General features: G+C 32.5%; 1 protein-coding gene across 1 annotated transcript; it reads right to left on the bottom strand.

The window, feature by feature from the left end:
- Window positions 1–11,974: 11,974 nt before the first annotated feature.
- LOC134690126 (uncharacterized) lies at window positions 11,975–13,027 on the bottom strand. Its single transcript, XM_063550100.1, has one exon. It carries the CDS (start codon window positions 13,025–13,027, stop codon window positions 11,975–11,977), a length of 1,053 nt encoding a protein of 350 aa, XP_063406170.1.
- Between the last annotated feature and the right edge of the window lie 200 nt (window positions 13,028–13,227).

The following is a 13,227-nucleotide window of genomic DNA, read 5'->3' as shown; positions in this document are numbered from 1 at the left end:
AATTTTGCTGTTTTTGGTTATTATCTTGAATATTATTATAGTTAGAGATAAACTGTAAACAGCAATAATGTTCAGCAAAGTAAGATCTACAAATAAGTCAACATGACCAAAATGGTCAGTTGACCCGTTTAGGAGTTATTGCCCTTTATAGTCATTTTTTAACCATTTTTCGTAAATTAAAGTAATCTTTTACAAAAATCTTCTCCTCTGAAACTACTTGGCCAAATTAATCCAAACTTGGCCACAATCATCTTTGGGGTATCTAGTTTAAAAAATGTGTGGCGTGACCTGGTCAACCAACCAAGATGGCCGCCACCGCTAAAAATAGAACATAGGGGTAAAATGCAGTTTTTGGCTTATAACTCAAAAACCAAAGCATTTTGAGGAAATCTGACGGGATAAAAATGTTTATCAGGTCAAGAACTATCTGCCCTGAAATTTTCAGATGAATCGGTCAATCGGTTGTTGGGTTGCTGCCCCTGAATTGGTAATTTTGAGGAAATTTTGCTGTTTTTGGTTATTATCTTGAATATTATTATAGATAGAGATAAATTGTAAACAGCAATAATGTTCAGCAAAGTAAGATCTACAAATAAGTCAACATGACCAAAATGGTCAGTTGACCCCTTTAGGAGTTATTGCCCTTTATAGTCAATCTTTAACCATTTTTCATAAATCTAAGTAATCTTTTACAAAATCTCCACTGAAAATACTAGGCCACAATCATCTTTGGGGTATCTAGTTTGAAAAATGTGTCCGATGACCTGGCCATTCAACCAAGATGGCCGCCACGGCTAAAAATAGAACATAGGGGTAAAATGCAGTTTTTTGCTTATAACTATGAAACCAAAGCATCTAGAGCAAATCTGACAAGAAGTTAAATTGTTAATCAAGTCAATATCTATCTGCCCTGAATTTTTCAGATGAATTGGACAACTGGTTGTTGGGTTGCTGCCCTCCAATTGGTAATTTTTAAAGAAATTTTGCCGTTTTTGGTTATCTTGAATACTACTATAGATAGCGATAAACTGTAAACAGCAATAATGTTCAGCAAAGTAAGATCTACAAATAAGTCAACATGACCTAAATGGTCAATTGACCCCTTAAGGAGTTATTGCCCTTTATAGTCAATTTTTAACAATTTTCATTAATTTGGTAAATTTATGTAAATTTTTACCAAATATAGTTCTCTGTTACTAATGGGCAAAGTTCATGATAGATATAATTGTAAGAAGCAAAATCGTTCAGTAAAGTAAGAACTTCAAACACATCACCATCACCAAAATACAATTTTGTCATGAATCCATTTGTGTCCTTTGTTTAATATGCACATAGACCAAGGTGAGCGACACAGGCTCTTTAGAGCCTCTAGTTTTTTACACCTATCTTACTTGAATTAAAAATCAGATGCAGATGATTGTCAATGAGAAATATATCAATCCAAGACCAAATGTCGTAAACTGTATAGCCTTCAACATGGAGCTTTGTGTTGTTTATTCCTTAGTTTTCTATGTTGTGTCATGTGTACTATTGTTTGTCTGTTTGTCTTTTTCATTTTTAGCCATGGCGTTGTTAGTTTATTTTCGATTTATGAGTTTGACTGTCCTTTTGGTATCTTTCGTCCCTCTTTTGATTCACACAGCAAAACCAGCTATATGGGGCCACCAAATGACCAGTGTGAAACAATTCTAATGAGAAAGATAACGGCTTGATTAATAAATAATACGAAAATCAAAAATAATAATAATAGGATCACAGAAATAAACGAAAACCATTGTCAGAACCCCATTCCCGTATCACCATCGCAATTATAAGCGTACTGTAACATCGCACTTTATTGTGATATAACATAATCAATCAATACAAGGAGCAAATACAGGGAACAGTAGTATACCGCTTTTCGAATTACATACATCAAAACAAGTGTATATGTGATAGCCTGTTATTTTATGTATTTTGTATATTTTTATATTCTTAGTAATTGATATAAGTACATATTTGAATAATGTTATATTGTTAGCTTATTAATTACATTTTGTAATTAATTGTTAATATTATGTGTTATTCTATTTTAACTTATTGACATGGACTTTTGAAGGACGAATTCTATTCTTATGGTATGGTTAAGTCTGATTTCACTGTAGTTATTACTTTATTTTCACGGTTGATTTGACCGCTTTCGGACATTTCTACTATTGGTCAGTACTTTTGGCGGTTTACTTCCTTTGCTCTATATCTTATCATTATCTTATGGGAAGACTTCTTGTGGTGAACACATATTTTACCTGTCTGCAAATAACAATCTATACAATAACAATTCTGTGATTTGGAGTTTCATAAATAAGGCCAGTCCTATATCTTTCTTTTTTAATTATGCAAAAGTCAATAACTGTCCAATAGTTCATATTTTACACGTATGCATGTTGGGATTGAATATCGAGAACGAGAGCTAAATTTCATAACAAAAGAGATCGTAAATGTATATCAAAACATAAGAAGAGTCGAATTTTACGATCATATAAAATGATACTTCAACAACCTATTAAATCTGGTATAATGATTTGAAGATAAAGTTTACATATAAATTGAATGAATGTGAGTCTCGAGTGGACCGAAAGAATGTTGTCATGTTTAAAGGTAAATCGAATTAATGAAATCGATATAAGAACTAAAAATAGATATCAAGGTTGATATTGATTTTTACTATAAACAATAAACATTGCTTAACAAAGATTTATAATAAAACATTTTTGTTATACAGGTATATTTAAACCTTACTTTATTAAAGATGTAGTGTGTAATATGGTTTATATGGAAATGTTCCACTTGCACGATATGTGAGGTAAGCCAAGTGTATTTGTATTCTTGCTTCGCTTAGCTTTAGTTTTTAACTAGAACACACCCGTCATAACGCGGGTCTGTGACTGAATTAAAGTATATAACTTTGCGCAAGCCTTATTTTAGTATTAGTATTGTCATCTGATAAAGTCATGCCGATTATAAGATACACAGTTTTCTCTGCTTTCAAATCTTTCTGTTTGAACCCGTCGAACTGGAACTTATCAATTTTTGGTAATATTAATTATTTGGAAAACAAAAGGTCTTTAAAATTTACGACAAAAGAGACGATTTTTCATTTCCTATTGTTAATTTTCCTTTTTTAGACGGCGATGTGCCTTTGGCTCCATCATACGGTGTTTATATATCGCAACTCGTTCGGTTTGCCCGTGTGTGTTCTGATGTCATAGATTTTAATGAACGTAATCAATGCATCACTGGTAAATTGTTGTGTCAGGGATTTCGATACCATAAATTACTTAAAACTTTTACTAAATTCTTTCATAGATACAAAGATTTGATTAGTAAATTTGGCTATACCTGTAGAAAGCTTATTAAAGATGGTATTTCTCATCCTAAATTTTATGGTAATATTGTACTTAAAGCGAGGAAATCACTATGTGATCCTTGTAAACTCATCGATCCTTTAAACAAACTTATAAGTAAGGGTTATCGTACCAATATTGTAATTAGATCTCTGAATATAGTTCACATTGGCACTAATATTGATTTTGTCATTAGCAAATTAAAACATAACTAAATTTCATTATCTTTTGAGGCGAGATGTATAGGGGACACAGCCACGTTAACTTTTATTTCTATAGAAGTCGCTCTTCACTATACTACTACCTGTCGATACATTTATTTTTGGCATTGCACAAGTCATGTCTTCTTTGACTATTAATGAAGTTAAAATACTAAATCCCTGTGATGTGTTTTAGTCGATTTTAGTCTCTGATGCATGATTTTTTACTATTAATTGGTTTTGGCTTTTAACTAGCTGTCGGTAAATGCGAGTACTCTCTAATCGTATTTTCTTGTTAATTCGACCTGTTGATACTGTTTATAATGCTTTTTTGTCATTTTTTATTTATATGGATCTTGGCTGTATACCAGCTTTGATTATTTGTAATATCTTCAATTTTTCACTTATTCTTACAACATTTGTATAAACTTCAAGATTATAAAAAACCGGTTTTTTTTCTAAAGTGAACATTGATTGGTTAAATATTTCTCAGTGTGTTTGAATTTGTTTGATAGCCTTTTGGTCATGACTGTTTGTCTCTAATATTTAATTAACTGTGCATTTGTATTCAGATATCGCAGATCAAATTTATTCGTTCTTTGTGTAATCATACGTTTTTTGATTGAGTTAAGTCTGCCAATTGATATTTTATCGTATGTTTTTATATGTTGTGATGTTATGCTATTGTTTCAGAAAAAGGGAGAAGGTTTGGGCCCATTAAAACGTTTAATCCCGCTGCAAATGTTTGCACCTGTCCTAAGTCAGGAATCTGATGTACAGTAGTTGTCGTTTGTTTATGTAATATATACGTGTTTCTCGTTTTGTTTATATAGATTAGACCGTTGGTTTTCCCGTTTGAATGGTTTTACACTAGTAATTTTGGGGCCCTTTATAGCTTGTTGTTCGGTGTGAGCCAAGGCTCCGTGTTGAAGGCCGTACTTTAACCTATAATGGTTTAATTTTTAAATTGTTATTTGGATGGAGAGTTGTCTCATTGGCACTCACACCACATCTTCCTATATCTATTGGAATGGAGTATTTTTAAATCAAAAGCATTGTCCTATATAAGTTATAAATAGAGTTGAATATTTTGATTCGCTGATTTACGTCATGCACACTAACAAATTGAAAACTGTACCTATACGCCCTATTTTTAGTCCGGATTTTTAGTATTCGTAATTGTTATCTTAGAAAGTCTTACTGATTAAAATACTACAATAAGTAACAATTTGACAATCAGAAGTGTCAACCTTGTGATTATGACATGTGTATATAGCATATTAATCCTGAATAAACCGTTTGGTGGTGCGTCTGTTAGATGCGGAACGTACAGATAAGGTAATAGGTAACAGGTGAATATACTATTGGTATCGGTATCGGACTCGAACCTTTGTACTATATTAGTTATATATAAAGTTGAGTTCTTTGATTCGTTGTTTTTACGTGATGACGGCTGACAAATTGGAACCCGTAATTTTAGTTTTATAGATATTTGCTTTGCTTTTATTGTTACTTTTTGTGATTAGTTACTTTTTGATTTAACAAGCATGAAGCTTACGTTTTGTGTAGTTTAGATTATCAACACAAGTATTATTCAATAGACTTTGGTATGAGACAGCATATGAGAACAGGTACTATAATAACTTAAAGTCGAATTGGTATAGTTGTAATTGAGACAAGTAATTGATATGGTATCCACATTATATATTTTTGTGATCAGATATATATGTATGCAGCTATATAAATAAGTTTGCATGATAATGAATTACGAACATAATTTTTAATCATTATTACTTAGAAAACAGATTTATCTTTCTGTAATTTATAAGTACATTTATATTTTACAGGGCTTTATTTTACATTACCATTAATGAACTTCGTTTGTCTGAAATAAAAGTTACTACAGGACCCTAGATTGAAGTTTTAGTTTTTCATTACTAAAAGCCTGAAGGAATCGGCTTTTACATATATATAACTCAAACCACAAACGATAAGACATTAAGCAATATATAACCAGACAAATAAAAGAATCATCATTACCCAATACAGGAATGCTGGATGTATAAATACCTAGACACATCTAATGACAATGCAAATTCACACTCGACAAAACAAAAGTTCTGGAATAGGTCGTGTTCGATACTTAGCAGACCAGACGACGTAGAGGATAAAACCTCTAAAATCTATCAAAAAAATGTCGTATGTTAGTTTAGTGTTATGCGGGAAAGAGGGGGTAAGCGCAGACTAAGGCAGTCGCCGCCCCCATTCCCGCTGAATAAAACAAAAGATGTCTATATATGTTTTTTTCGAGTCCAACCATACGAGTAAATTAATCTAAATACGTTGATATGAAATAAAATAGTTTGATTCTTAAATGAACTTGAATTAACAATTATCAAAATACTTTATTAATTAATTAAAATAGTTAATCAGGATATTTATGGAAACTTTAATAAAGACAGATTTCTGTTATAAAAGGGTTACTTTAAAACATTGTTAAAGTTACGTTTTATTTTCCATTTAACAAAAAATATAAGTTTACGAACCTGGTGAATAAAACAAACATGTCTATATATGTTTATGTCGAGTCCAACCATACGAGTAAATTAATGTTTGATTCCTTAAGGTTTCTTATTTTAAATCCTAAGAACACGTGCTGGTTAGACTTGTTTTATTCACCAATCAAAATGACTTTTATAATACTGATTTTTGTAAGGACAGTTTCTATTGGTTAGATCTCTTTTACGTTATTCACATTTTTGCATAATTTGGGGTTACTATTTTTAATTACTTAAAATACTTTGTTTTTACACTGTATGAGAATTCCACATAGTATGAATATACGCGGGCATATCAACTGAATTATGTAAACACTATACCGTGAGACAAAGGTTGTGCTACTGCTGAGAAATTGATAATTGGGAAGTTAACTTCGACTCGTTGGTCATATATTTTAGTGTGAAGTCAAACTTTGAATGAATGGTTTGACTTTCTAACAACCAGTTATATCGAGTTTGTGGATTTTAGCCTGTTCTTTTGAATATTTGCTTGTATCACATCCAACTAACAGGATCCCACTTGAATTAATTTCTAGACTTAACGGAAGCATTATGTTTATGTCTTTCATCTCACAAAATTTTATATGAACTCCCTCTCCAGATAGAATATGCAATGAGTGAGTGGGATTACTTTTCTGTTTATGCCTGAATTTCCTTCATACATCCACGTAATCGACTTTTTTACAACTTTCACTATTCTGCCAAATTTATTACATGTTTCACTATCTACACCATATATATTGCCCATTTTATCCATTTGCACACTACTGATAATAGAAAATAAACGCTTGTTATGTTGGTCATATTCAATAACGCTCATCCTTCGCTTTCCTGTTTGATGAAGAACAAAATTTGACGTCGACTGTGTTCAGTGAGTGGGAACGTTTCTTCAATCTCTCTTGTACTTTGGTATTAATTTTAAAGGTAACAATGACAGTAATGATCGAAACGAATGATCGTTATAAAGTATAAGACAATATCAGTTTACTTTATCTGTCATATATGATCGTGATACATATTAAATAATTTAATAAAACCAGTATACTATACTTTATGGTTTGCACTAATAAGTTTTAAGGGCCCTTTATAATTTGATGTTCGGTGTTAGCCAATAATAAAAAAGGTGTGAATTTTAATAACAAATAGTCTCCATAACAAAGAAGGCAGCGTTCTAGTATCCCTTCCGATTCTGAAGAGAATGACTAGTTGATAGGGTGTGTAAAGATATAAGAGGGACATTCAAAGTCATAATTCCAAAAAATACTGACGACGTCATGACTAAACATAACAGAGACAAACAGACAAAATATTGTACCCAAACACACAACATAAAAAGATAGATTTCTCATTAACGTCCATTAAATTCTAATTTGTAAACTCAAACGAACATAGAATATTTATCAAATAACCACAAACTCTTACATGGGAGACGCCACTTGTAGAGACAAGCGCATATTTTATTATAAATAAATGTATTATATTGCGGAAAGCTCATATAAATACACAGATACATTTGTATTAAGCAGCGTGTACATGTACTGGTTTCCCCATACTAGTGGTCTACAAGTCTGAAAAGAAATAAAATAATAAATAATAAAAATTATTTGACAAAATGCTACTGTACGCTTTGACTGCAATGACTCGAATGACTTAACACCACCTGAGTTCACTCGTACATGATTCAATATCCCGATCAATCCGACCGACCTATAATTAACCAAACACTAGTCAACTAATAACAAACAACAGTTTTACATGTTCGATTATTGTACAACTTTGATTTATACATCTATTGTGTGATACCTTGTAGTTACTTGATATAACTTAACAAAGGAATTTTGTGAGAACATGCCGGTTGCCACATGTGGAACATGATATACTTGAAGGACTCTAAAGTGCGATGGTACTCAAAAGTGTGATGGTCACGCTAATGTCCGATGGTGTATCATGCAAAAGTGCGATAGTTGTTTGTTTGCTAAAGTACGATGGAATATCCCGCTCAAGTGCGATGGACCAAAAGGATAATGTTAAAAGATTTTAAAGGGCTTACAAACGTAAAAGAACACGGATGTTAGTAAATAGTCTTTTTGCAAAAGCTAGTATGCTACGGATTTTTACCATATGCGATAGGCTTTATAATGTACCGGTAGGCTTCAGTGATTGTTTCTGAATTTAAAAGACCGACCACGTAATAATAGTTAAAATAGTAATTTAGGTATGACAACAATCTATATTCTAGTATCCTGTGTATGATTTTTTTTTTAATTCGGGCGTATGAAATATTTTGATAATAGGCGTAGCTTGCAGTTCACATGTCTATCTATGTTTTAGCGAACAATTTATGATTTAAGTATAAAATCATGTAAAATTATTTAACGACTTTTTTTAATTTTCAATAAAATCTACATTATTTGAACGACTGCGGAGTAAATTGCAACATAAACATGATTTCAGTATCCGTTAGCTTCTTAAAGAAACAAGACAAAAGATAATTTTGTATCTGTCTAGTAAAATGGTTGACTGCATGACACAAGTCCTTATTCCAGCACCCGGAAAAAAAACATTTGCTTCAGCCGACAAAGCACGTTTAGGTTTAACATTTAAGCAAATCATGGACATTTGGTTTAAAATTGTTAATAAAGTATTCTACATTTTTCGGCCTGTTAATTTTTTTGTATAAACGACTGTTCACGTCATAATCCATAGTACGTGTATTACTTTATACTTTCGCGGACCAATGCAATTTAGCGTGATACACCATCGCACTGTAGCGAAAACTATTGCCCTTTAGCGCGACCATCGTATTTTAGCGTCCCCATCGCATTTTGGAGTTCTACCTACATACCATAACCGAGCACAAGAGATCAGCACAGGTTTTGTTGGGATGTGTGTTGCTCAGTCTTCGTCTATATTGATCCTTGTTCGTTTTTTGCCAGGGCATTGTCAGAACTTATAAGACTTATGACTTTTACTATCCCACTGGTATCTTACGCCTCTCTCTCTCAATAGCATCTAATATTAGCAAATATTTTATACAAAAATAATATTTTCCAATTTACAATCAATGATACAGGAAGATTCTTATTCGTAAGTTTATATATAAAAGCGTAATTCATGTAGGACATCTAAAGAAGAATTTAACACTCCAAAATTAATTTATCTACAGCATTTTCGTTTACTTTATGAAAAGAGTTGACCATAAGGTTTTAAATTGAAATAAGTATACATGTACTAACAAACAACGGTATATTGCTGGGTTTTCTAAGTGCTCCATGAAATCTCTTTCAAAATTAATAACATCTGTTAAATAAGCAATCAAAGCCGGGCTACAAATTCATTGTGAAACTGCCTATTCTAGAGGTGGCGTGAATTAGATGTGGATACTAAAACATTCCAAAGATCTTTTAGAGTACATACAATCTTAGACACTTTCATCTTGCAATAGTATTAAAACACCTCACACAAATATTCCACATTTAAAACTAAAAGACAAATTCAAATAGTTGGTATTGCTTTGTTTCATAAAAAAAGAGAGGGATAAATCCTTCTTTGTAAAGGATCACTCTAAGTAAAACAACAATATCTCTGAAACTGACATTATCGATATGCTTGATTTCTTGTTTGAAAATATACTTGTTACGTTTGAAGCACAGGTTTTTCAACAGGGTGTCGGCATTCCAATATGAACCAATTGTGCCCCTTGTTTTTTTATCATTATCATTATGAAGCTAACTTCATACAGGAACTTCTTAGGAAGAAAGATAAAAGTTAGCAATATCCTTTAACTTTACTGTCGCTACTTAACGCTATAAAGATGATGTTCTATCACTAAATAAATCAACATGTGGTGACTATGTTGAACACATCTATCCCATCGAACTAGAGATAAATGATACAACAGATACAGTTAAGTCGGCCACATATCTTGACTTACATCTAGAAATTGACAATGGGAGTCGGTTGAAAGCAAAACTATACGACATAAGAAATGATTTCAGATTCCCATTTGCATTTTCTATCATGATTTCCTTGATAGAGGATTGCTGCTTCAATATGAAAATTTAAGGATATGAATATGTACTATGATTGATATGTTTACTGTTTGCAATAGTGTTAATTGTTTTATATAATATGAATGTTCTTATCCTGGACATACAAACAATGCCGTATTTGGCAAAACCTTTTCAACTTTTGATCTTCAGTGCTGTACAATTTTGTATTCTTTTCGTCACTGGTGAGTCTCGTGTGGACTAGACGCGTTTTTGAATTTTAAACCTGATGCTTTTTGTTATCTATTAATCATGCTTTTCTTTGTCTAATATGTTCTGCTTTTTATTTGTATTGTAGTCCTGTAATTTTTTGTTTTCATTTCAATGTTATATTTAACTGTGCCATTTAAGTGCGAGGTTTGGCATGCCTTAAAACCAGGTTCAACCCACCACTTTTATTCCCCTTTAAAAGTGTCCTGTACTAAGTCAGGAAGATGGCCATTGTTATAATATTGTTCGTTTCTGTGTGTGTGTTGCATTTTAACGTTGAGTCGTTTCTGTTTTCTCTTATTTTTGAGATAAGACGTGGCACGGTACTTGTCTATCCCATATTCATGTATTTGGTTTTGATGTTATATTTGTTATTCTCGTGGTGTATTGTCTGTTGCTTGGTCCGTTTCTGTGTGCTGTTGTGTCGTTGTTCTCCTCTTATATTTAATGCGTTTCCCTCGGTTTTGGTTTGTTGCCCCGATTTTGTTTTTTGTCCATGGATTTATGAGTTTTGAACAGCGGTATACTACTGTTGCCTTTATTTCTTATCCAATTTGTTTGCATTCGAAATATTCATGATTGCTTTGTAATGCATTTAGAATTTGTCACAAACAATTAATTTCTATGATTGACAATAAAGATATGGCTTATCGATACATGTGTGCACCGGGTATATGAACAATAACATATAAATTATTTTTGGTTAATCAATGTGTATTTGTTTGATCTCAGTTTTTTATTGGTCAGATTTGATTATGACGTCAAATTGTTCAAACTCCTCTGAATTTCCGGTTGTGACAACATGAAAAAGGTATTATCGCTATTTAAAATTGAACTCTTCAGTTTTTCTTCTTCTTTTCAAGAATGTTATAACGGAAATATACTTTCATGAGCATATCGAGGAGAAGAACAGGTAACATTCCGCAGGAAGACATGTCATTTTATACTGACACAATATTCTGACTCCGAGTCAACCAGTCCATAATTTGCTCTATCTCCCTTATGCTGCGTGTTTAGCAGAGAAGCAGCATATACCATGTTTTCGGTCTTTGGTTTGACAAGGCCGAGGTTCGAAACAACAACCTCCAGCACTCGATGTAAATATGCAACAGCGACACCACCGACGAGGTGATTTAAGAGATGCAGGAAGTTCGAAATCAAAACGCAAATACACCGGACACAATCAAAAAATTAAACTGTCAGACTGTAGTGTTAATGTTAAACAATTTTTAGCTTTGTCTATTTGTTTTGAAGAATAAGAAAGACAAAAATCAAAAGTACAATTAATTAAACACATAACAGTTACTTTTCTCTAGCAACCACTAATATCCAGTTTGTGAATCTTAACCTTTTCGTTTGAATTTGGGTCTTTGTCACATCCTATCCACAAGTTTCCATTTAAATCAATGTCTAGACTTGCTGGATATAATATGTTTAGGTCTTTCATCATGAGGCACATTACAAGAACTCCTTCTTCTGATATGATATGCAATGAGTGGGTGTTTTTATCAGCCACAATGATACTCCCATACTGTGTTGTAGTTAAACTTAAATGGCAGAAAGTAAATTCTGTGTTAATATGTGAATTTCCATTCAATTGAATTGTTGTCAACTTTCACTATTCTTCTTAAGACAAATGAAGGACAATCTATTCCAAATATATGTCCTGTTTTATTCATTGTCAATCCACCGATAAGAGAAAATAATCGTTTGTTCTGTTTATCGTATTCAATTATTCTTTTTTTAGCAAGTACAACAATCTGACGACGACTGTGTTTAGTGATAGGGAATGCGTCTCCTTTCTCTCTTGTACTGACAATTATACCGTTACCATTTGCATGGATAGCTTTAGGTAGCAGAGGACTAAAATCATGAACGACATCAATCATCCCAGTTTCGTCTAAACGGTATAGATGACTGTATTCTGCTAAAGTTAAAAGCACATCTCCAGTTTTGGACATTGCCATGGCATATATAGATTTATCGTTGTACTCTCGTAATGACTTCAGGGTCTGTTCTATTTTCATCTCCTGAAGTGTTCTTGTTTGCATGCAAGTAATCCACACTGAATTAACACTTGTTGTTACTATAATTTGAACAAATGGTAGGTTAACTTCAAACGTATTTGTTTTGGTCAAATTGATTTTTTCCGGATTAGTTATTATAGTTTGCATGCTTAGTTTATTCAACGATCCAAAAATAGATGTAAGGTCATTAGGGTCAATATTATCTGAAACATTTCCCCGCAAATATTCCAAATTCTGAATGTATTGTGTTTCAATTTCCTCAACATCATGTCCCTTGTGCGTTTTCAAGCATTTCGGACATATCAATTCTTTGCATTGAATACAATACACACAGCACGATTGTGTTGAATGCGTCTTACATGGAATATTATCTAAATCAACAGACGGTTCGTTGAGCTCGCTGAAGTCTATATCCTTAATTTCGACTATTTTATGTCTGGTAGCTGTTTTTACTCTAGCATGAACGTTTGTTTTACAGTTATCGCACATTAATATGTCACAATCATTACACTTCCATTTTAACGGCGAGCTTCTTTGACATAATTGACAAGTAACTTGAGCATTCTTTCTTGTACTGGCACTCGGTAATCTCGACGCCATTTTCTTTGTTTATATATAACGGTTTGTTTGTTGTTGCTAGAGACCAAGGACCAACATTTTGGGGTATGGTTTGTACAATATGATTTTTTTGTTTCGTGTGGTTAATGATACGATATAATTATAATATTCATGTCTCCCCGCTCACAGAGCAAACATGGAATACTCCGACAAATTTAAACTTCCTTGTCGTTTTACATGAT

This window comes from Mytilus trossulus, chromosome 11 (genome assembly GCF_036588685.1).
Source record: "Mytilus trossulus isolate FHL-02 chromosome 11, PNRI_Mtr1.1.1.hap1, whole genome shotgun sequence".
Lineage (NCBI taxonomy): Eukaryota > Metazoa > Mollusca > Bivalvia > Mytilida > Mytilidae > Mytilus > Mytilus trossulus.
This window is presented reverse-complemented; position numbering and strand designations above follow the sequence as displayed.

Bases quoted from the DNA above. Each gene is read 5' to 3' on its own strand.
- LOC134690126 (XM_063550100.1), bottom strand. From the start codon at position 13,027: ATGGCGTCGAGATTACCGAGTGCCAGTACAAGAAAGAATGCTCAAGTT.